Source organism: Sminthopsis crassicaudata, chromosome 6 (genome assembly GCF_048593235.1).
Source record: "Sminthopsis crassicaudata isolate SCR6 chromosome 6, ASM4859323v1, whole genome shotgun sequence".
In the NCBI taxonomy this organism is placed as follows: Eukaryota; Metazoa; Chordata; class Mammalia; order Dasyuromorphia; family Dasyuridae; genus Sminthopsis; species Sminthopsis crassicaudata.
The window spans coordinates 146,107,082-146,128,459 of NC_133622.1; the positions used below are offsets into that span (position 1 = coordinate 146,107,082).

Here is a 21,378-nt window from a genome sequence, read left to right on the forward strand (position 1 = left end):
CTATTAACAAGGCTCTAACTATAGCAAGGTAATTCTTTTATTTCTCTCTAATAGACTCTCTATTGTATTTCCTACCAATATTCTATCTCATATCATCTCACTTCTTCCATGCACATTTTCAGTAGAAGACTTAACCTTCAAGTTTGCCAAGAAAATAAAGGCTATTCACTGGGAATTTTCTCTTCTCTACTCTACATCTCATTAATTTTTTATACCACCTATGTCCAATACAATGATTTTCAAAATATAAATGTTGTCCCCTCTAAATAACGTACACTTAGTACATTATTTTTAGTACTTTTCAAAATTCAATGTTTCCCATTCACTACTGTTAACAGTAATATCAGTAGCAGTTCTACCTTATGTAAGTTATTCACTGAAATACTTATCGTTTAGTTGCACAATAATAGAGTGGATCTTCACCATTCCTCTTTGGCATGTAATGTAATGTAATATAAACACCATAGCAATAAATTGTATTGAAATAAATGTGGCATAACATGAGAATACTCTTTTTTTCTTTAAAAAAAATCTCTCACCCTTTCCTTTGAGCAATTTTAATAAATAGGCAATTTAATTCATGAATAAATAAATTAAAGTATTTAATGCATTACTATATAGGTCCCACAAAATAAATTCCTACATGGGTCATGTCTGAATACACACACACACACACACACACACACACACACACACACATCTTAAGTTCACTGGTCTCTTAGTCAATGAGTGATATCTTTTAGCTTAATTCTTTTGAACTTGTGGTTTGTCACTGCAATAATTAGAGTTCTAAAGTCTTTCAAAGTTGTTTTGTCAGACAGAGCCAAGATGGTGGAATAAAGGCAGGAATTCACTCAACCTCTCCCCAAAACCACTCCAAATTCCTTTAAGTAATGACTCTAAGCAAATTTTAGAACATTCCAAAAGACGGACTAGGACATTTTCCAGCTGAAAATAATTCAGAACATCAGCAGCAAAGGTCTGTGACACCAGAATAGTAAGAGTCCAGAGTACAGACCGTGCTGGGGTAACTCCAGCGGGTCTTGCCCCACCCCTGCCCCAGTCCCTGCCCCAGTCCCAGCCCCCATCCCAGCCCAACCCCAGCCCTAGCCACTCAGACCCCAAAACCAGGCCGGGCCTGGCCAGACTTCTGAATCAACAGCAGTCTTGATAGCTTCCAGACCTCTCATCTCAGAATCACCAAAGAGACTTGAAAAGTTAGTGGAAAGAATCTGTGGCAACAAGGTGGGAGTCTGCTGTGCAATCCAGTGCTGCACCAGTGCAGTTAGGGTGCAGTCCCAGGGATCGAGAATCTACAAACAGAACTCTTGATTCAGCACACTAGATTTTACAGCCACAAAGGGTCAGGGACAGTACCAGGATACACAAGAGTGCTTGGGATCAGGTTCCTTGAAGAAATCTGAAAACAGCTGCACAAAACTCCTGAAGCTTAGGACAAAGCACCCTCCATCCTGGAAATAGAGCCCCACTTTAATAAAGAGTCATAATAGGCTGGGGAAATAAGCAGAAAACAAGAAAAGTTTCTGACCATAGAAAGTCAATATAGTGACAAGGAAGATCAAAACATACATTCAGAAGATGATTTTTTTTAAAAGTCAAAGCTCCTACATCCAAAGCCTCCAAGGAAAAATAAGAATTGGTCTCAGTACATGGAATAGCTCAAATCCTTGCACATACTAGAAAATCAGGTAAGAGATACAGAGAAGAAAAAATAGGAAAAGAATTGAGAGTGATGCAAAAAAATACAAAAAGTCAATGAGAAGAATGCTTTTAAAAAGCAAAATTGTTCAATTGGGAAAGGGAGTACAAAAGCTCACTGAGGAAAATAACTCCTTTAAAAATAGAATTGAGTGAATAGAAGCTAATAACTTTATGAGAAATCAAGACACAGTAAAGCAAAACAAAAAAATAAAAAATTAGAAAAAATGTGAAATATCTTATTGCAAAAACAATTGCCCTAGAAAGTATATCCAAGAGAGATAATTTAAAAATTATTGGTCTATTTGAAAGTCATGATCAAAAAAGGAGCCTGGACAACATTTTTCAAGAAATTATCGAGGAAAATTGTCTTATTATTATAGCACCAGAGGATAAAATAGAAAAAAAAATTGGTTTTAATAAATAACAAAATGCCATTTAATTTTATTTAACCTGAATATAACACAATGCACATTTTAAAAATCTATTGTGTTGCTGTACACCTAAAAACAATCTCTATTAGAATGAAAAGGAAAAATGGTTGATGCAATTATACAGAAACTGTATCCATAATATGCATGTGAATCAACTGACCTTCCTAAATAACAAACCTATGGATTTCCCTTTTTCATTCTGTTCATCCTAATGTATAATTTGGCTCCAAGTACTGACTAGCAGCTTTAACTTACATATAAACATTTTACAGGGTCTTTAACAACATTCCAGAGTATTTCAAACAAATGTAAACCTTTTAGAAACATCAGTATTGCTTGACTGGTATTCTCTGATATGATTCAGATAGCCATTTTCACTTTATCTCAGCTAACTGATTCAGGCTGCTTTGTTGTACTACACTAATTTATCACATCACTTGGATATAAGACAACATATAGAGAAAAACTGGGAAAATACTTTATTTGGATTAACATACTATAAGTTCAGTTTGGATTGAAGTTCAGGGAATCAATTTTTTTCAAATCTGAGTTAAACTGTTTTATATCAATGGCAACTTTGTCAGTTTGTGGCTATAACGTTTAATATAACATTAAATTTTTTGAAAATGACATTGTTTCTTGTTAAAGAATAAATGATGCTTGTTGTTGAAATACTTCCCAGTATGGTGTTCAAATTGTTATTATATTCCATTACTAAGAAATCTGAGAGTGACTCATTCTTCATTTAAGTGCCAGAAATGTTCAAATAATCAAATGAAAATGAATCTGCCAGGCACTTAGTATCTTTCCCTTGTGCCCTTAACTAAAGTAGCTAGTTTGAAGTTTTCAGCAGTTCTCACCTCTTTGAGAAATATAATCCCAAGATTCTGTATATCTTTAAAAAAAAGAAGACTGTAACATTTGCTTTTATATCTCTTTTAGGTATGTGTGCAAAATACACAGAAACTAAATTTTTTAACATGGAATTGTTTACATAAAATAGAAATTTTTTAAAAATCCACCAATCACCTCCTAAAAGAGATCACAAAATGAAAACTCCCAGGAATATTATAGCCAAATTCCAGAACTCCCAGGTCAAGGAGAAATACTCTAAGTATCCAGAAAGAAACAATCCAAGTATAGTGAAGCTGCAGTAAGGATAACAAAAGATTCAGCACCTTCTACATTAAAGGATTGAAGGGCTTAAACTGTGATATTCTGGAGAGTAATGGAGCTAGGATTACAAACAAGAATCACCTACCCAGAAAAATTGAGTATAATTCTTCAAAGTTAGATAATCAATGAAACAGAGGACTTTCAAGCATTTGTGATGAAAAGAATAAAGCAGAATAAAAAAATTTGATTTTCAAATACAGGACTCAGGAGAAGCAAATGAGGTCATCAGGAAAGGGATATAAATAAGGAAGAAACAAAGTTAGTTAGCAATAGCAATTGGGAAAAGAATTTTAAAGCAACTTTCTTTGATAAAGACCTCATTTCTCAAATGTATAGGGAACTGAGTTAAATTTATATAAAAAACCAGTAAGAACCATTCCCCAAGTAATAAATAACAAAAATATGAACTATGCTCAAAGAATTATATCTCTTGACTTAACAATTCCTTTATTAGATAAGAATCCCAGAAGAAATAAAAATTAAAAAGGAAAAGGGCCTATATGCACAAAAAAAAAATATTTATAGCAGCTCTCTTTTCAGAGCAAAGAATTGGAAATTAAGGGGAATGCCCATCAATTGAGGAATGGTTGAATAAACTGTGGTATGTGATTATGATGGAATATTATTGTTCTATGGGAAATGATGAGCAGAATGCTCTCAGAAAAGCCTAAAACGTCCTCCATGAAGTGAAGTTTAACTGTGTACAAAGTAATAGCAATGTTATGGGATGATCAGCTGTGGATGACTACTTTAAAGGATTTATGATAAAATATCCTATCTATACCCAGAGAAGGAACTGTGTCTTAATACAGACTGAAACATTTTCTCTCTCTCTCTCTCTCTCTCTCTCTCTCTCTCTCTCTCTCTCTCTCAATCTCTCTCTCTCTCTCAATCTCTCTCTCTCTCTCTCTCTCTCTCTCTCTCTCTCTCTCTCTCTCTCTCTCTTCTTAATTTTCTTGAGGGTTTTTATTTTCATTAGGGTAGGAGATCTAGGGGATTTTTTTTCACAACTTGATTTTTATGGAAATGTTTAACATAACATCGAAAGAAAGGTTGTTGTTTTTTTTTTCTCTATTACCATTATATAAATTTTCTCCTAGTTAATGCTCTTTTCACTCTGCATCACTTTAATTTATAGAAGTCTTTCCAGTTTCTTCTGAAATTGTCCATTTCATCCTGTTTTATGGCATTTTGTTTAGCCATTCCTTAATGTAATTTGCTGGGTATAGTTGTATTTCCAAAATGATTGGTTCACTTTATAGGTCAACCAATATAGTACACAGTACCTATTTTCCCATACTCTATCCAATATTTGTCCTATTTCTCATCTTTGCAGTCTCGTAAAAAGTGGAATCTCAAAATGCTTTAATTCAAATTTCTTTAATTATTTTTTTCATGTGCCATATTGGAAGCCTGAATTTCTTCCTTTGAAAACTACCTGCAAATATTTATCCACTAAAGAATGGTTCTTGATCTTATAAATTTAAATTAGTTCTTTATATATCTTGGATATGATATATTCATCAGAAAATATGTTCAAAGATTTTTTCACATTACTTGCTTCCATTCTCATTTTCAGTACATGAAATTTGTGCAAAAAAGTTTAATATCATTAAATCAAAATTGTCAGTTTTATCTTGTGTGATGATTTGGTCTTGAGTTGTCATCAATTCTCCAAAAACTGAAAAATAATTTCTGCCTTGGCATTCTAATTTATTAATGATGTCACTTTGTGTACATACAGGTCATGTATCCAGTTGGAATTTATCTTTCTATGAGTACAAAATGTTTTTCTAACCCTAAGTTCTTTCCCAGAAGTTTCTGTCAAACACTGAGATCTTCCTCTAGTGAGTTTTTGAGTTCACTGAATGCTATGCTACTATGTTTGTTAGTTTATTTGTCCTTGTTGTAAATTTGATCTGTTCCACCAAGTGACCCTTTTAAAAACTAAGATAAACTCATTTTATTGATTTCTTCTTTGAAGTACAGTTTGAGACCTGTTACTGAAAGATTTCCTTTCCTACTTTTTACTTATTATTCTTGAGATTCTTAACTTTTTGTTTCCTTTCTGTGAATTTCATTTTTCTAACATTATAAAACATTATCTAAGAGTTTGAATGGTACAATATTTAGTACATATTTAGATAACGTTGTCTTTTTTTTTTAATTTCAAGTTTCTGATTCTTTCCTTTTCTCCTAATCTCCTTCACCCACTGAGAAGGCAAGTAATATGATATTAGTTATACATGTGAAATCATACAAAACATACTTCATATTGGAAAAAACAAAGCAAAAAAAAAAGTAAGAAAATTATACTTCAATTTGCATTAAGAATTCAACAGTTGTCTCTCTGGAATTGGACAGCATTTTTTTTTTAATCAGGATTTCTTTGGAATTGTCGTGGATCACTATTTTGCTCAAAGTAACCAAGTCTTTCACAGTTCATTATCACTATTATTATTACTATTGTTATTATTACTAATATTATTAATATTATTAATATTAATGTTATATTATTACTCCTGTTACTGTATACAGTGATCTCTGTTCTTTTCACTTCATTTTGCATAATTCACATGGGTCTTGCCATGTTTTTCTGAAACAATCCCTCATTTTTTTTACATTTTAATTGTTATTTGTTTTTAGTATTTTTTTCTTTTTAAACTCTGAGTTCCAAACTCTCCCCCTCCCTTGCTTCCTGATCACTAATAAGCCACCCTCCTATCATTTCCTAAAATACAATAGTATTCCCTCACAATAATATATCACTTGTTTAGTCATTCCTCAAGTGGTAAGCTTCCCTTCAATTACCAATTCCTTGCCACCACAAAAAAAGAAATACTATAAATATTTTTGTACATATAAGTCCTTTTCCTTTATCTTTTGAGTGCTTTATGATACAAAAAATAGTGGTATTGATGGGTCAGAGAGTACACACAGCATTAAAGCCATCTGGGCATAGCTCCAAATTTTTCTCCAGAACAAATGAACCAACAGCAGTTAGGTACACCAAAATGTGTCTATTTTTCCCTCGTTTGTCAATTTGATAGATGTGAGGTGATACCTCAGAGTTATCAATATGAATTAGACCATTTTGATTTTTCACAGCTTTGATTTCTTCTTCTGAAAAATAGTTGTCTGTTTATGTGCTTTTAACCATTATTAATTGGGAATAGCTTGTTTTTGTGCATTTGCCTCAGTTCTATATTCATTTGAGAAATTAGGCTTTTATCAGATAAACTTATAAAAAAAAAAAAAAACTTCGATTACTTCATTGTTTCTGGTGCCTATCAGTATAACATAGTTTCCCCAATTATCTCTTTTAATTAAGTCTATTTTGCTTTTACTTTGTCTTGAGATCATGACTGCTACCTCTATCTCTTGTTCTATTTTATTTTATTTTTAATTTATGGAATAAAACAAACATTTCTAAAATATAGTACAATAAAAAGATGATTGCATATGAAAGTGAAAATCTACTATTTTCTTTTTGCTTTTTTGCTGTTTTGCTTTTCCTTTTTGCCATTCCTTTCAAATATACAACAAAATTATCACATAACTTTTTTTCTTCCTTCTCCTTAGAGAGCACTAGAGATGGCTACTATCAGATACAAATAAGTGTACATATTTAAAATTATTCTACATATATTTCTATTCATCAGTTATTCTCTGGATACAGACATCTTTCTCCATAATTCTTTTACACATAATTCAGTATTTATAACAGTCAAAATAATTCATTTGCTTAGTCATTCTTAAATATTGCTGTTACAATAATACAGTGTTCTCTTAGCTCTGCTTACTTTGCTATTCTTTATTTCGTGCAAATCTTAAAACATGTTTTTCTAAAATCTCTGACCTCATCACTTCTTATAGGAGTATTTCATCACAATCGCACAATACCACAACTTGTTCAGCCATTGCCCAATTAATGGGTATCTTTGCAATCTCCTGTCCTTTGCAAACACAGATATGTGCCATCACACATTTCCTTTTTCTCTAATTATCTTCACAAATATACCAAGTAGTGGTATTGTTGAATCATGATTAATATAGGTAGTTTAATAATTAGGGCATAAATCCAGATTGCTCTCCAAAATGGCTGAATCAGTTCACAATTTTACCAACAATGAATGTATCCCAATTTTCTTCACATTCCCTCTACCATGTGTCATTTTCCCCTACTACCATTTTTGTCAATCTGGTGAATATGGAATGATATCTCAATGTTGTTTTAATTTACATTTTTCTAATCAATAATGACTTAGAGCATTTTTCATATTCTTTTTATTTCTTCTTTGGAAAACTTTGCTCATATCCTTTGACCATTTATCAATTGGGGAATGACTCATATTCTTATAGATTTGACAAAGTTCTTTATTTTAGATGTAGACCTTTATCTGATAAACCATCTATGACTGTTCTCAGCCTTGTTTTCTTTCAAGCTTAGCTACATTTGTTTTTCTTGTACAAAAACTTTTAAATTTAATCAATATTAAATTTTCTTCAGTAAGAATTTGTACCTCCTTTTCCATTCAGTCAATTCACTTTTTAAGGAGTTCCTTTCAGTGGATTTTTTTCTTTCTTTTACCATTTGGCCAATTCTGCTTTTTAAAGTATTGCTCTATTCAGTATTTTTGTGCTTTGTTTTCCTTTCACTATTTTCTTACATTATTCTGATTTCTTTTCCCAATTTTTCCTCTACTCTTCATTTCTTTCTTTTAATTTTTCCAGGAATTCTTTTTGGATTTGAATTGGTCCATTTAATATAGTTTTTAAATCTTTTTTGGAAACTGTTTTCACATTATTATCTTCTTCTGAATTCATGCTTTCGTCTTTCCTGCCACCATAGCAGTTTTTATAGTCAAAATTTTTGTTGTTTGCTCATTTTTCCAGTCTATTTCTTAAGTAAACCTTCTGTTAAAGCTGGACTCCACTCATTGGGAGAAAGGGGGTGAGGAGATACTGTTCCAAGGTTCAGACTTCATGCTGCTATTTTCAGAGCTGGTTATGGAGACCTGCAAGTTTTGGGTATTTCCAGAGTTGTGTGATTCTGGCAGAGATATAGTCACTGCTATTGTGACCTGTTGATCTTTACCCAGGAATATGCCCTGCAACTGCAAAAGCTAGCACTCCTCTCCATCCTAAGTCAAAACTCAGAATTATGTATGAGCAATAGAATTTCCAATTAGCATCAGCTGTACTCTGTGCCAGCAGCTGAGAGCTAAGAGCTTCTGGAACTGTTATGGCTGTTGCATCCACAGTAGCATGTGTGCGTTCCAGAGAGGTCTCTATCCTGCTCTCACAGACTTTTCCTGATAAGCTCTTAAGGTTTTTTAGGCTACAAAAAATTATCTCACTCCTGACTTTTTGTTTGCTCTGTCACTACAAAATTTTATTTGAGACATTATGAATGCAGCTATGAAATTAAATGATACTTGCTGCTAGAAAACAAATCTATGGTAAATCTGATCAGCATACTAAAAATTAGAAATATCTCCTTACCAACAAAGTTCCATATGATAAAAGCTATGGGTTTTCTCGTTGTAATGTATGGTGTGAGATTTGGACTATAGAAAAAACTGAGTGTCACAGAATTGATACTTTCAAATTGTGGTACTAGAGAAGACTTTTGAGATTCCAAGTGATAAGGAGGAGATCAAATCAGGCAATAAATACAAGAAATAAAATAAAATAAAAACATTTCATTTAGACTACTCACTGAAGGACAAATACTGAAGCTAAGTTAAAATATTTTTCCACATAATGAGATAAAGTACTCACAGAAAAAGACTGAGATATTGGGAAATTATAAAAACAAAAGGAGAAGGGCATGAGGTAGATAATGTCATGGAAGTAATGAACATGAGATTGGACAACCTTCAGGAGATAGTGAAGAAGAGAAGAGAGTGGCATGCTGTGGACAATGGAATAATAAAGAGTCAAGACAAAACTGGACAAATGAATAACAATGCCTGAAACAGTAATTTAAATAAAAATATAGGTTAGATCAGTATTTAAACTCTCATTATTCAGTTAGGTTACTTTAATTTAACAATTAACTTTTTCTATATTGAAAATTAAATAAATCTTTATGTGCTCTTTTTAAGTATACACTTAAAATATTTTGTAAAATACTTACAAACAATGGTGTGTAGAATGCTGGACCCAGTGTTTTATCCAAAGGAGGTGGACTTTGTTTTAATATAGAGCCATCGTCTTTTATATTATAACCATGTGACTGGCCAGGAGAAGGAATGGAAGGTGTGTACACATTTTTGAAGATGTTAAATCTTTTTGAAGTTTTCTGTAAAAGTGATTTTAAAATTAATAATCTTTCAGCATATGAATAAATAAAATAAATGGTAGACAATATGGGGGATGAAGAACAAAATGTACTGAAATCTACTGGAGGACCAACAATGAACTTCAGAACTCAAAATTCATCATGAAAGGAAGAACTCAATGATGATAAGTCATTCAACAGAACATATTATCAATATTTTGGATATTTTCCCAGGAATCAAAATAAAAGTCACAGTTCTATGAATTGAAGACAACCACTTCTTTCGATCAGGAAATGACTCTATCTTCAGTCCCTTAACACCTCTTTCATTCTTCATTAGTTTTCAAAGATTACTAAGAAAAGCTTAGTATTATAGAATTTAGAGCTAGAAAACACTTAAGAGATCCTCTAGACAGAAAGTTCTCATCTTACAAATAATTAAACCAAAGTTTGGAAAGGTTAAATGATTCATCCAAATAATATATAACAGATTTGGTATTCAAACCAAGATCTTCTAGCTCTAAATCCAAGAAACTTTCAGTACAGCATATTACTTCTCAGGGTCCTTAGGTGCTTAGTTATCTAATATTTGTTATTTAATTGTCAATTAAATATTTTGTTCTACCTTTATGTATTGTATTGATGTACTTAGGCTATAATTACAATGTATTGAAAATTACTAGAGAAGAGAGACTTAAAAGACTAGAAGCATTAAGAAGCTGGAAGTTGAATGGATGTCCATCAATTGGAGAATGGTTGGGTAAATTATGGTATATGAAGGTTATGGAATATTATTGCTCTGTAAGAAATGAGCAGCAGGAGGAATACAGAGAGGCTTGGAGAGACTTACATGAACTGATACAGAGTGAAATGAGCAGGACCAGGAGATCATTATATACTTCAACAACAAGACTATATGATGATCAATTCTGATGGACGTGGCTCTCGTCAACAATGAGATGATTCAAACTAGTTCTACTTGTCTGGTGATGAAGAGAGCCATCTACACCCAGAGAAAGAACTGTGAGAAGTGAGTGTGGAATACAACATAGCATTCTCACTCTTTCTGTTATTTCCTTGCCTTTTGTTTTCTTTCCCAGTTTTTCTTTTTCTTCCTTCTTCATCTGATTATTCTTGTGCAACAAGATAACTGTATAAATATGTATACATATATTGGATCTAACATGTATTTGAATATATATTTAACATATATTGTACTACCTGCCAGCTGGGGGAGGGAGTGGGGGGAAGGAGAGAGAAATTTGGAATAAAAGGTTTTGCAAGGGTCAATGTTGGAAAAATTGCCCATGAATATGCTTTGTAAATAAAAAAGCTTTAACTTAAAACAAAAAAAAGAGAACAGAAAATTTTCTCTGCAAATAATAATAGATTTTACTCAAGCCACTAATTTTAACTTTATGTAAATCTTTATATTTTTAAACATATTTACTGTAATGTCTGGATTAGCTTTCTGGAGGTCTTCCAGAAGAGCCTTGGTCTCAGCAAGATTGGTCAAGAACAGAATCTAGACTCTTTATTTTGGCCCAGTCTTGATCTTAGTGTAGTAGGCATGAGAGCCATGGAGAGGCTGGTCAAAGATAGAATGTCCATCTTCTAGTACTTCTTAGCTTTTATATACCTTATTGTAATTACATCATTACAGCATACTGATTATGTGTGAACTTAGAAAACCATTACATCACCATGCTAAGTACTAAGTATAGGTATATTAGAAAACCATTATCTCATCAATTCCACTGAGTTAACACCTTGTTTCAAGTATATTTCTCCAGAATTCCAGTTCTCTACAATTTCCTATACACAACTTATGCTTGGATTCTGCTTTTTAATCCCACTTCTATGACCCAATTTTCTTTTATGAGTGAACTGATCCTATTCACTTTTACAATGATGTTCAATGTGTACTTCCTTTCATCTTATTCTATTCTGTTTCCTACCCCAACTTTTTAAAAAAAATTATTTAAAATTTTCCTCCGTTACATTCAAAACAATTTTTTAACATTTGTTTTTAAGATTTTTGAATTCTAGGTTCTCTACCTTATCCTAACCCACAATTAAGAAACCACATGTGAAATTATATAAAACATTTGCATAAAGATCAAGTTGTGGAATAAAATATAGATTTCCCGCCTTAGTGAAAATAAAAACATTCAAGAAAAGTTAAGTTGAAAATAAATAGAGAAATAGCTTAAATCTGTATTTATACACAAATAGTTCCTTCTCTGGATTTCTCATCATAAGTCCTTCAGAGTAGTTAAGGCTATAACTAAGAATAACAGTCATTTACAATTGATAATCCCAGAACATTGATATTATTTTGTATAGTATATTTCACTTTGTTCATGGAGGATTTTCCAGAGTTGTTTTTTTTTCCCTGAGAGTATCTTGCATTTCCAGAAAACAATAATATTCCATCAGAGAAACTTGCTTCAAAAAATTTTTACAATTACTATTGCTAATTGTATTCCCCCCCCCCTTTATTCTCTCTCCTTTCCCCTGTCCCTCCTCAAAAGGATTTTGCTCTCTCCCCTAATATGCCCTCTCTTTTACCATCCTCCGCCTCCTTCCCATATTTCATTTCCCTCTTATTTTCCTGCAGGGTAAGATAGATTTCTATACCCCTAATGAGTATGTATGTTATTTCTTATTTTCTCCCTCTCTTCCCCTCCATTGTAAAAGCTTTTTTCTTGCTTCTTTTTTTATGGCAGATAATTTGCGCCATTCAGTTTCTCCCTTTTCCTTTCTCTCAGTACATTCCTCTCTCACCCTTTAATTTCATCTTCTTTAAGAGCTTTTTATTTACCAGATGGGTAATTTTACAGAATTGACAATTGCCAAACCTTTTGTTCCAATTTTTCCCCTCTTTCCTCCCACTCCCTCCCCCAATGGCAGGTTGACCAAAACATGTTAAATATGTTAAAGTACAAATTAAATACAATATATGTATACATGTCCAAACAGTTATTTTGCTGTACAAAAAGAGTCGGACTTTGAAATAGTGTACAATTAGCCTGAATTTCATCTTTTTTTTTAAAGATACTATCCCTTCATATTCAACTCATACCTCTACTATATATATACACACACACATATGTATATATGCTTCTTCTAACTGCTGTAATAAAATGTTCTAATGAATTACAAATATCCTGCCATATAGAAATGTAAACAGAAGGGACTTAATCCCAAAAGAAGGCTTTTTTTTTATCATAACCTTCTGGTAGACCAATAATTTTTAAATTATCTCTCCTGGATCTATTTTCCAAGTCAGTTTTTTTTTTTCCCAATGAGATATTTAATTTTTTCTATTTTTTGTTTTGCTTTACTGTATCTTGATTTCTCATAAAGTCATTAGCTTCCATTTGCTCAATTCTATTTTTTAAGGAATTATGTTCCTCAGTGAGCTTTTGTACCTCCTTTCCCAAATGGACAATTTTGCTTTTTAAAGCATTCTTCTCGTTAGCTTTTTGTATTTCCTTTTGCAGCTCTCAATTCTTTCCCTAATTTTTCCTCTATCTCTCTTCCTTGCTTTTCAAAATCCTTTTTAAGCTAGTTCATGGCTTGAGCCCAATTTTTATTTTTCTTGGAGATTTGGGGTGGAAGCTTTGACTTTGCTATCTTCTGAGTGTGTGTTTTGATCTTCTTTGTCGTTCTTTCAATGGTCAGAAACTTTTTTTTTTGTTTTGTTTTCTGATTATTTTCCTAGTCTATTACTCAGCTTTTAACTGTTAAAAGTAGGACTCTGTTTTCTGGGTGGAGGTGCACTGTCCCAAGCTTTAGAGGGTTTGTGCAGCTGGTTTCAAAGATCCTTCTAGGAATATGACCACAAGCACTCTTTTCTGCCCTGGAGCTGTTAGATGTGTCCCCACCCCACTGTAGCTTAAGATCTAGTGTGTTGGCTGGGGCTGGGGCTGCAGCTTTACTGACCAGGACTGCACTGGAACTGCACACTGGACTCCTACCTTGTTGACACAGATCCTCTCCACTGATCTTTCCAGTCTTCCCTAGTGTCCCTGGGCTGAGAGATCCTGAAATCTCCACTGTAAAGGGCTAGAACTGAGCAATGTACTTGGATAATGAAGCACATGCGACTAATTGCCAATTGAACAGTTCCCTATTAACTTGTTTGAAGATTGACCCTCCCCAGCTGTTCTGTCCTGACTTGATTGGTGGGACAAAGAGGGGGAAGTGATGTGTGTGGGAGCAGGAGGAGTAAGAGGAATTGAGACGCTGACGCTGAGTCAGTCTCTCCTGGCGGTTGAGGGAGGAAGGTGTGTGAGATTGCTAGGCTTAACCCCTGACCTTGACCGTAAAAGATCAAGAATAAAGACGTTTAGTGATCCTGATTCCGGCTGATTTCTGGGAAGACAGAGTTCCAGCACTCCACCACTGCTACTGATGCAGAATTCTTGCCTCACTGATGCTGATGGGCTGGGTCTGCACTGGGGTTGTGTGCTGAGTTCTGACTCCAGTTCCACAGACATTTTCTGCTGACCTGCCAAGTCGTTTTTGGTGTCTCTAGGCTGAGAAGTCTAGAAGCCACTAGTATCTCAATTATTCAGAAGTCAAACCTGGGCTGGGGCTGGAGCAGGGTCCAGGGCTGTGCCAGCACACACTGCATTGGACTACACTGCTGGACACCCACCCTGATGTCACAGACCTTTTCTACTAAGATTCTAAGTTACCTTCTAAGTTACCTAAGCTGAAAAATATTTCTATTGTATCTTTTTTAGTATTCTGATGCTCTAAAATTTATTTATAGAGTCATTATTTAAAGGAATTTGAAAAAGTTTGGGAGATGATTGCATGAATTCCTGCCTTTACTCCACTATCTTGGTTCTGCCTTCCCTGGCCCCGCTCTTTTAAAGAAGAGGTCGGTGAGAGAGGAATGCACTCAATACCAGTGCTCTAGATTTAAGTGTTATCTTTCTTATCTTTCCTTCATCCTGGGCCCAACCACAAGTTATCCATTCCTTTTCATTTAAATTTCTCTTCATATTCTAACCTCTTTAGTTTATTTTTTATAAGGACTAATGCCTTTTTTCCCCCTCTTGTTCCTTCCCTTTCCTTCTCCCCTTTCTTCTGTTTCCCTATTGAATGAAATTGTCCTCAAATGTTTGTAATTTTTAATAATTCACTAAGAGGTTTATGGGTCACCTGATGCCTATACCTTTTCCTCCTTTGTTGTATAGTCTTCTACTTGAACACTTAAGACTACATAAAATGATTTTCCCCATCTTTCCTACTTGTGGCAATTCCTTTTCACCTCTTTATTCTTCTTTTAAGATTGTCCAAATATAACAAAATCTCTTCTGGGTCCTCTGTCTTACTGGACTCTTTCTAACCCCTGATGAGGGCAGCTAAGTGGTACAGTGTTTAGAGCACCAGTGGATAGAGCATTCAGGAACTCTTCTGAATCTTCCCGAGTTCAAATCTAGCCTCAGACACTTACTAGCTTAGCTGTGTGACCCTGGCCAAATCACTTAATCCCATTTGCCTCAGTTTTCTCATCTATAAAATGAGGTGAAGGAAATTCCAAACCATGTCAGTATCTTTACCAAGAAAACCCCATTGGGATCATGAAAACTTTAACATAACTGAACAGCATATGACCTTTGATGATGTTAGCATTTTGAAGAGGTCTGTCTTCATAACAGAATGTAAAAAGTGTGTTTTTGTTTAGTTCCTTATGATTACTCACTCATATTTATCTCGTTTTTATATTTCAAGGTTCCCAAACTCTGTTCTTTTCATCAAGTACGAATAGTCATTGCTCTTGTTTTTGTGTTTTACTCTTTGTGAACCCTTTGCCCTTTCCTCTTCCAGTTAATTTTACAGATGAGGAAACTGAGGAAAACAGGGTTAAATAACTTGCCCAGGTAACACAGCTATTAAATGTCTGAGGGCAGAATTGAACTCATAATTCCAGGCTCAGCATTTATCTTCTATCCAAAAAGCCTGGAAGTCCTCTGTTTCATTAAAGGTACATTTTATCCCATGTGATTACATTGTATTGTGGAATAAATTATTCTACATTATAAGTTTATATATTTTGCCTTGGAGGCTAACATATTCCCAGTCCTCCATTCCTTTATTATGTTGACTGCTAAATCATATATAAATCTGAATGTAGCAGCTCAGGACTTGAGCTGTTTCTTTCTGGCTTGCAGTATTTTTTCCTTGACCTGGGAACTCTCTATTTTGGCCATGGTATTCCCTGGGAGATTTTGTGAGTTTTCTCTCAGGAGATAATTTATAGATTCTTTATCTTTTTATTTTTTCCTCTGGTTTTAAGAGATCTGAATAGTTTTATGGTTTCTTGAATATTATGTATAAGCTCCTCTTTTGGTCATGCCTTTCAGGTGGAACAATTATTCTTAAACTCTCTCTCCGTGGGGATGCTAAGTGGTACAGTGGAAAAAATACTAGTCCTAGAAGCAGGAAGACCTGAGTTCATATTCATCTAAGATACTAACTAGCTGTGTGGTCCCAGGCAAGTTACTTCACCTCAACTACCTCAACTATGAAGCCAAAAAGTTTCTTTGAATTTTAGGGGAAAACTAGAATAGTCTATATGGTAGGGAACTCTACTATATATTGATTCAACCACACCATTGCTGCTGCTGCTTCTTTTTCTTCAGTAATCAGTTTCTTCTGATTAGTCATAAATAGGTCCAGAATAGTAGATTCCCTTGTTTTAGCCATCTTTTAATGAAGGAACATATCATCAAGGCATTCCTAGAATTTATTATCTCCAACACACTTTCTGATAATTAAATCTCTCACAATTACTGTATCATGCTTCCATTTCAAGTTTGTGATCAATTTCAAAAATTCACCATCCATTACCTATTTCATAGGTGAAAGTAATACTCCCTCTACCATACTGCCACTGATCCTCATGTACATGATTTCAGCCAAGGTTTCTTCCATTTGTCCTTATATTTCCTCATGAATTTTTGTTTTTAATATGCAGTGTTATGCCTCTACCTCTCTAATCTAATCTAAATAAATTCATTGTTTTTTAAAATGTGTATCAAAAGTCACAGACTAACTAGTTTATTTCAACATATTAGCTTCTTTAAATTAAAATCTCTGGTTCACTTTGTCTATTAACCATGCTTTCTTCATTTATGTATGGCTATCTGAGGCTACAGATTACATAATATTTCTCCTCTCAGATACTGCTTCCTGAAAATTGATATGGGACTTTAACTCACCAGAATTAGTCTCCCTTTATTCAGCCTATCAAACACATGTTTGTATGTGTATGGGGTAACACGTTTGTATATGTGAACACATATGTTTACATACATGTATGTGTATATACATACACACATAATATGAAGGAAACTTTATATTGGAGACTGGAGGAGAGGTAGGAAAAGAATGGTGAAAAATGAGTGGAAATTGAATTTTTAAATAATACATTTTTGAAGATATGATTGAGGCCAGCTTCTATCTGTATTAGAGCTTTAGCAAGAAACTACTAGTCATATATCAGAAGCAAGTGAAAAAAGTGTTGTCCTTTGTAGTCTTCTGTTAGTGATCATTTCATCCAAGAAGCATCATATTGGATGTAGATGCTGCTGTAATGTTGACTGAAGACCCAGGATCTTTGGGCCTTTTACTCATAATGTACTCTTTAGAACTAGAAACATTTACCTCAGGATCAATGCCCAGGTTATTTATGATTAAACAAAGAAACACATAGCCTCGGAACAGCAAGGATATCTTAAAATTCTGGTGAGCTTAAGTCCCAAAAAGCCTACAGTCAGAATCCTTAGCACATTCTGGAGGATGGATTTCACTTATTTTTGATGGACTGTTTGGCCTGGACTTCATTCTCATCTGCCAGCAAGTTAACAGGGCATCTTTTTGTCCTCTATCTTTTAGAAAAGCAATAATCACATTGGGATAATGAAAGGAGAGAGAAGGAAAGGAAAGCTATTGATGGCGATCTTCAGCAAAATATCATCAATAATAAGGCATGTATAAAAAGATGTATTGCATGTCCAAGTGTCCTGAAGATGGGAATCTCTGGGGAAGAATGTCTGAGTCTGGATACTTTTCCCTCTTTGAAGACTTTTTCCCAGGGTCTCTCAGTCCTTCATATTCATAGAAATACTCTATAGTTTGGATTCTCCTTTGTTAAGGGAAAAGCAAGCCACCAAAAATTCTAGTAAAATTTATTTTCACCCCAAAGTCATGTAGGCATGTAGAAGTATTAAAATTCTAACTTTCTCCAAAAGGGAAATTCACTTTTCTCTATGACAAGTTCCACTTTTCCTTGGAGACCCATTCAGGCATCATATCTTATGATATTCTACTGAGGTGCTATCCTCATTCAGAATTATTGAGCTTACAAAAGCAACTATTTTACTACTAAAGAGGGAAAGGATCCTTTACTGCATTGTCCAAATAACTCAAAAGTAATAAGACTGAGCAAATTGCAAGTATTCTTCTCTCTCACATCATGTGTTGGGCTTCCCTATTGTACCTCCAATTTGGGAGACAATGTGCATGATCTCATTTTCTCTTGAAGAGGCTAACACTTTCTAGGAACATCCTAACATCCTAACTCATTTGGGACTCCAGATCCCTCAGCACTGAAACTCAGGAATATATAAATATATGAACAGCATACTTGATTTCATATTTTAAAAAGGAAAAAGAAAAATCAACTGGCTTTTGTTTTTTTTTAATACTATCTATACATCTTAGGTTTGAGAAGTGATTATCTAGATTTCGTTAGTACCTCAACTAAACAGCGATCTTAAAGATGGGTGTACTTCTTCATGTAACTTTTCAGTATCATGGGCCCAAATTGTGGAAATCACACAGAGTTAATATATAAAAGCCTATAGTCATCTTTTGTTTACTGAGAATGAAAATACTGACACTTCCTCCTCACCATCCCAGAAAGGGGATTGTGTTCCAAAGCTTATGCCTGTTTCTTTAAAATTTGTATTTTACATTACTATCCACCTGGTCTCATTAAAAACCAGGACTAAGAAAAAAAAAACTGTAGATAACTCAAATGCAAAATTAATAAATAGAAGATACATAGATAGATGTTATCAATATTGTATTTGTGTAGTACTTTATCACTGTGTTAACTTTACCTTATTTTATATATAATTTTTAAACAACAATTCAACAATATGACCTCTGGTAAATCTACCCAATTTTCCTTTTTGCTTCAGAAGTATAAATCATGTTACTCAGTTTGTTTTCTTTTAAAGAAGGGAAAAAAAAAAAACAAGAAGAACCACCACCTTAAGTATCATGGTTTTAAAAAGGAACATACCAAATCATAGCGTTGTCTAGGATCGCTCAGCTTCCAATCTATCATCCCCAAGCCTCCAGTACAAGCCTGTTCATAGTATCCAGGTCCTGGATTGCCTGGATCAAACTTTTTAAAACGTGCTTCTCTATTTTTCATACTCAGGCCTCCTTTAACATTGCACTAAATAGAAAATAAAATTATGAAATAAAGAAGAAATTAGCGATACATGGACATTGTTGTTTCCATATTATGTATCTTAAGATATCACTGTGCAAAATGAGAGAAAGAGTTTAAAATCAATTTGGTTACCACTTACGGCTCATTTGACCCTGAAAAATTCCTCATCCTCTCTGGGCTGCAGTTTTTACTTCTGTAAAATGAGGAAACTAGAGCAACTAAATCCTCTGACCCTCAGTAGTTTACTCATTCTTATAAACCTGTTTTCAGGGTTGAGAAAGAGAAAGAGAAAAGAAAGGAAGGAAGTGACATTCTCAGAGCCCCTAAATCTTTTTTTTCAGATAAGGGCTGTAAAAGGGAGTCACTGTTCTTTTATCAGGAGATCTCAGGGTCATTAGAGACACAATAGAATGCACAAGATTCCAGGTTATGTATGATTTTAGACATTGTCTAGGAAAGGGTCTCCACTTTGTATCAAGATGTCTACCCAAGATAAATTTCTCATTGTGCTGCTAAACTCCACTTCAGATACTCAGCACCTGCCACCTGCCTCATCCTTCTTGCCCCTCTAATTAGAAGGCTAAAAAGTAAAGCACTCCTTCTAAAGCCTTCTTTTAGACAGGGAAGAACTGGACTTTGGCATTCACTTCACTTTCCATCTGCAACTCTGGGTCTTAATTCAACTGAGCAAGAGGCCGTAACACAGTAGTGACTAATGAGAATTCCTTCACCCCTTTTCTAACTACCTCTTGTGTAGGTGCTCTCCTATAAGAGAAGTTCTTTGGAGGCTAGAGCTTTCTCTTTCATATTTGCATCTTCACCCTTAGTACAGTGCCTGGAATATGGGTATAACAAATATTTATGAAATTTAATTGAATTGAAAGGATCACAAAGGATGAGGGATATATGGATAGAATCTGCACCAATAGAAGGAATATCCACTCATAATAAAACTGATTCATCTAAGTATGGATGAATGGAACAAGATTTGAGCCAAAAGTCCAAACACTCATTTTTATTGCAGAAGATCTAAATAAGTCCATCCAGAGCTATAAAATCATAACCAATTTCTGCCATGGATAGCCATTCCTGCCATTTCCAGGAAATGTATAGGTTTCTGGTTACAAATTCAATTTTCTACTCAAAAAAAACCCAGCTAATTATTTTTAATTCAATTTTAGTAGCAGTTTTTTTTTATTTTCAAAATGCATATAAAGATAGTTTTCAACATTCACCCTTACAAAATCTTGTGTCCCAAATTTTTCACCCTTCCTTCCTCCCACCCTCCTCCCCTAGAAAGCAAATAATCCAATATAGGTTAAACATGTGTAATTCTTCTAAATTTATTTTTACATTTATCATGCTGCACAAGAAAAATCAGATCAAAAAAGTAAAAAAATTGAGAAACAAAACAAAATGCAACCAAACAACAAAAAAGTGAAAATATTATATTATCATCTATATTCAGTCCCCACAATACTCTTTCTGGATGCAGATGACTCTCTCCATCATAAGTCTATTGGAATTGCCTTGAATCACCTCATTGTTAAAGAACCAAGTCCATCACAGTTGGTCATCCTTTAATCTGTTTGTTACTGTGTACAATGTTCTACTCAATTCACTTAGCCTCAATTTATGTAACTCTCTCCAGGCCTGTCTGAAATTAACCTGCTGATCATTTCTTATATATAAAATTTCTTATATTTCTTATATATAAAATTCCATAATATACATATGCCATAATTTATTCACCATTCCCCCCAAATAATGGGCATCCACTCAGTGAAACAGTTAATTAGGAAAATGCCAAACAGATAATTAAGAAAATTTACTTACTGAATACAAGATATTGTATTACAAAAGCAGCCAGTATTTTAACATATACCCATCACAGAGAGACATGAAACATTTTAACATGCTAGATATATTTTATTCACTCTGGATTAAACTGGTACTTGCAATATATAAATGACAAATTCATTATCAATAAGGGAAAGGGTACTTTGAAAGTTATCACACCACACAGTGGAAATTACTTAATTTCCTGAAACTACACAACTTCCCAAATAGATATGCCGAAGACAGTTTTCAATTATCCTATCCAAAATTATACTACCTGCAGTATGACAAAATGATGACTTGAAAATTTGGGACCTTAAGAGTACTGAAAGTGAGAGACAGAGCCAAGATGGAGGAGTAAAGGCAAGGGTGGGAGTCCAGCATGAAGTCACGACACATGCCAAAGCAGTACAGCTCCAGCCCTGGACACAGCCTCT

General features: G+C 34.0%; 1 protein-coding gene across 4 annotated transcripts in view; it reads right to left on the reverse strand.

The window, feature by feature from the left end:
* STPG2 (sperm tail PG-rich repeat containing 2) overlaps window positions 1-21,378 on the reverse strand; it is a 608,618-nt gene that overhangs the window by 569,362 nt on the left and 17,878 nt on the right. For all 4 annotated transcript variants that reach the window (XR_012483169.1, XM_074273233.1, XM_074273232.1 and 1 more), the window contains exons 3-4: window positions 18,947-19,105; window positions 9,472-9,636 (exon numbers count right to left, since the gene is read on the reverse strand). Coding sequence is in view for 3 of the 4 variants with exons in the window: in XM_074273233.1 (XP_074129334.1) it covers window positions 9,472-9,636; window positions 18,947-19,105 (324 nt within the window). In the remaining variant the exon portion in view is untranslated. The remainder of the gene's footprint in view (window positions 1-9,471; window positions 9,637-18,946; window positions 19,106-21,378) is intronic.